The sequence below is a fragment of the Hyposmocoma kahamanoa genome, unplaced genomic scaffold, assembly GCF_003589595.1.
Source record: "Hyposmocoma kahamanoa isolate Upper Pololo Valley unplaced genomic scaffold, ASM358959v1 80, whole genome shotgun sequence".
Lineage (NCBI taxonomy): Eukaryota > Metazoa > Arthropoda > Insecta > Lepidoptera > Cosmopterigidae > Hyposmocoma > Hyposmocoma kahamanoa.
In genome coordinates, this window is record NW_020654051.1 from 5029944 (window position 1) to 5031013 (window position 1070).

At 33.6% G+C, this 1070-nt stretch overlaps 1 protein-coding gene across 1 annotated transcript in view; it reads left to right on the forward strand.

Annotated features, from left to right (window-relative positions):
* Nucleotides 1-460, forward strand: part of LOC113233930 — a 77150-nt gene extending 76690 nt beyond the window's left edge. The window contains exon 24 of the mRNA XM_026469166.1: nucleotides 371-460. Within this exon, the coding sequence (XP_026324951.1) occupies nucleotides 371-460 (90 nt within the window). The remainder of the gene's footprint in view (nucleotides 1-370) is intronic.
* Nucleotides 461-1070: the final 610 nt, after the last annotated feature.

Below are 1070 nucleotides of genomic sequence, written 5' to 3' on the forward strand. Positions count from 1 at the left end.
CACGCACGCACGCACGCACGCACGCACGCACGCACGCACGCACGCACACACACACACACACACACACACACACACACACACACACACACACACACACACACACACATTTTATTTGCGGCATTGTAAAATGTAACTATTACTAAGCTTATTACAGATATTTGTTTTCTGTTTTCAAATATAATTTTTCTCTTATCAATTATTGGGCTCAGTAATTGTATTGCATCATTGTGTTATTACTTGTGTAAATTCAGTACTTGTATTTGTTTTTCTTTTTCAAACAAACATATCCAAGACATTTGTTTTATTTCCAATATGTGGCAATCGCAAAAACCTAAGAGCTGGATACACTATTAATGTTTTTATTTTTCAGATACTTCTTCATCATATATTTTGGAGTATGTTAAGTGGGATCAGTTATACTTTACTTATGATGATTCTTTGTGGTTTAGAATACCCCTAAATACCATGTTCATATTGGTGGAGTGGCCACAAAATTATGGATTAAATGAGTAAAGAAAAATATTTTTCTCTTTCCGCATAATACCCAAAAAAAGTATAAAGTTTTGTAAACCCACATGTGAAAATCATAAAAATAATACACTACATGAAACAAATACCGTATAATGTGAAATTTTATAATCACTCAAGGACTAAGCGATTAATTGCGTACTTAGAATGTTCAAACCTCTCTCATGAAAAGTCGTAATTGCGCAAATGTGGCCTGGGGTAATTGGCCAAGCGAGATTCGACTATACTAATAGTTTTTTTTTATTTTCATTCACTCTTAGCCCTAACAAGTATTAGAGAAAACACACAATTTATTCGTAAAGCCCATATGTATATATAATATCGAAAACCGCGAGGTCGGAGCGCGACTGGAGGGACAAAAAAACTTAAACCGCTGGGTATAATCTCAAAAATTGCGTTATACATATAATATTTTATCTCATCGCCGTAATATTAGGGGTTAAAGTATGAAATTGCCGTTTTATTGTAATAGGTTCTTTGAATTTTCATAGAATCTTCATGGTTTGAGGTTTTCGAATGAAACTTTTTTCAAATGGTTTCTG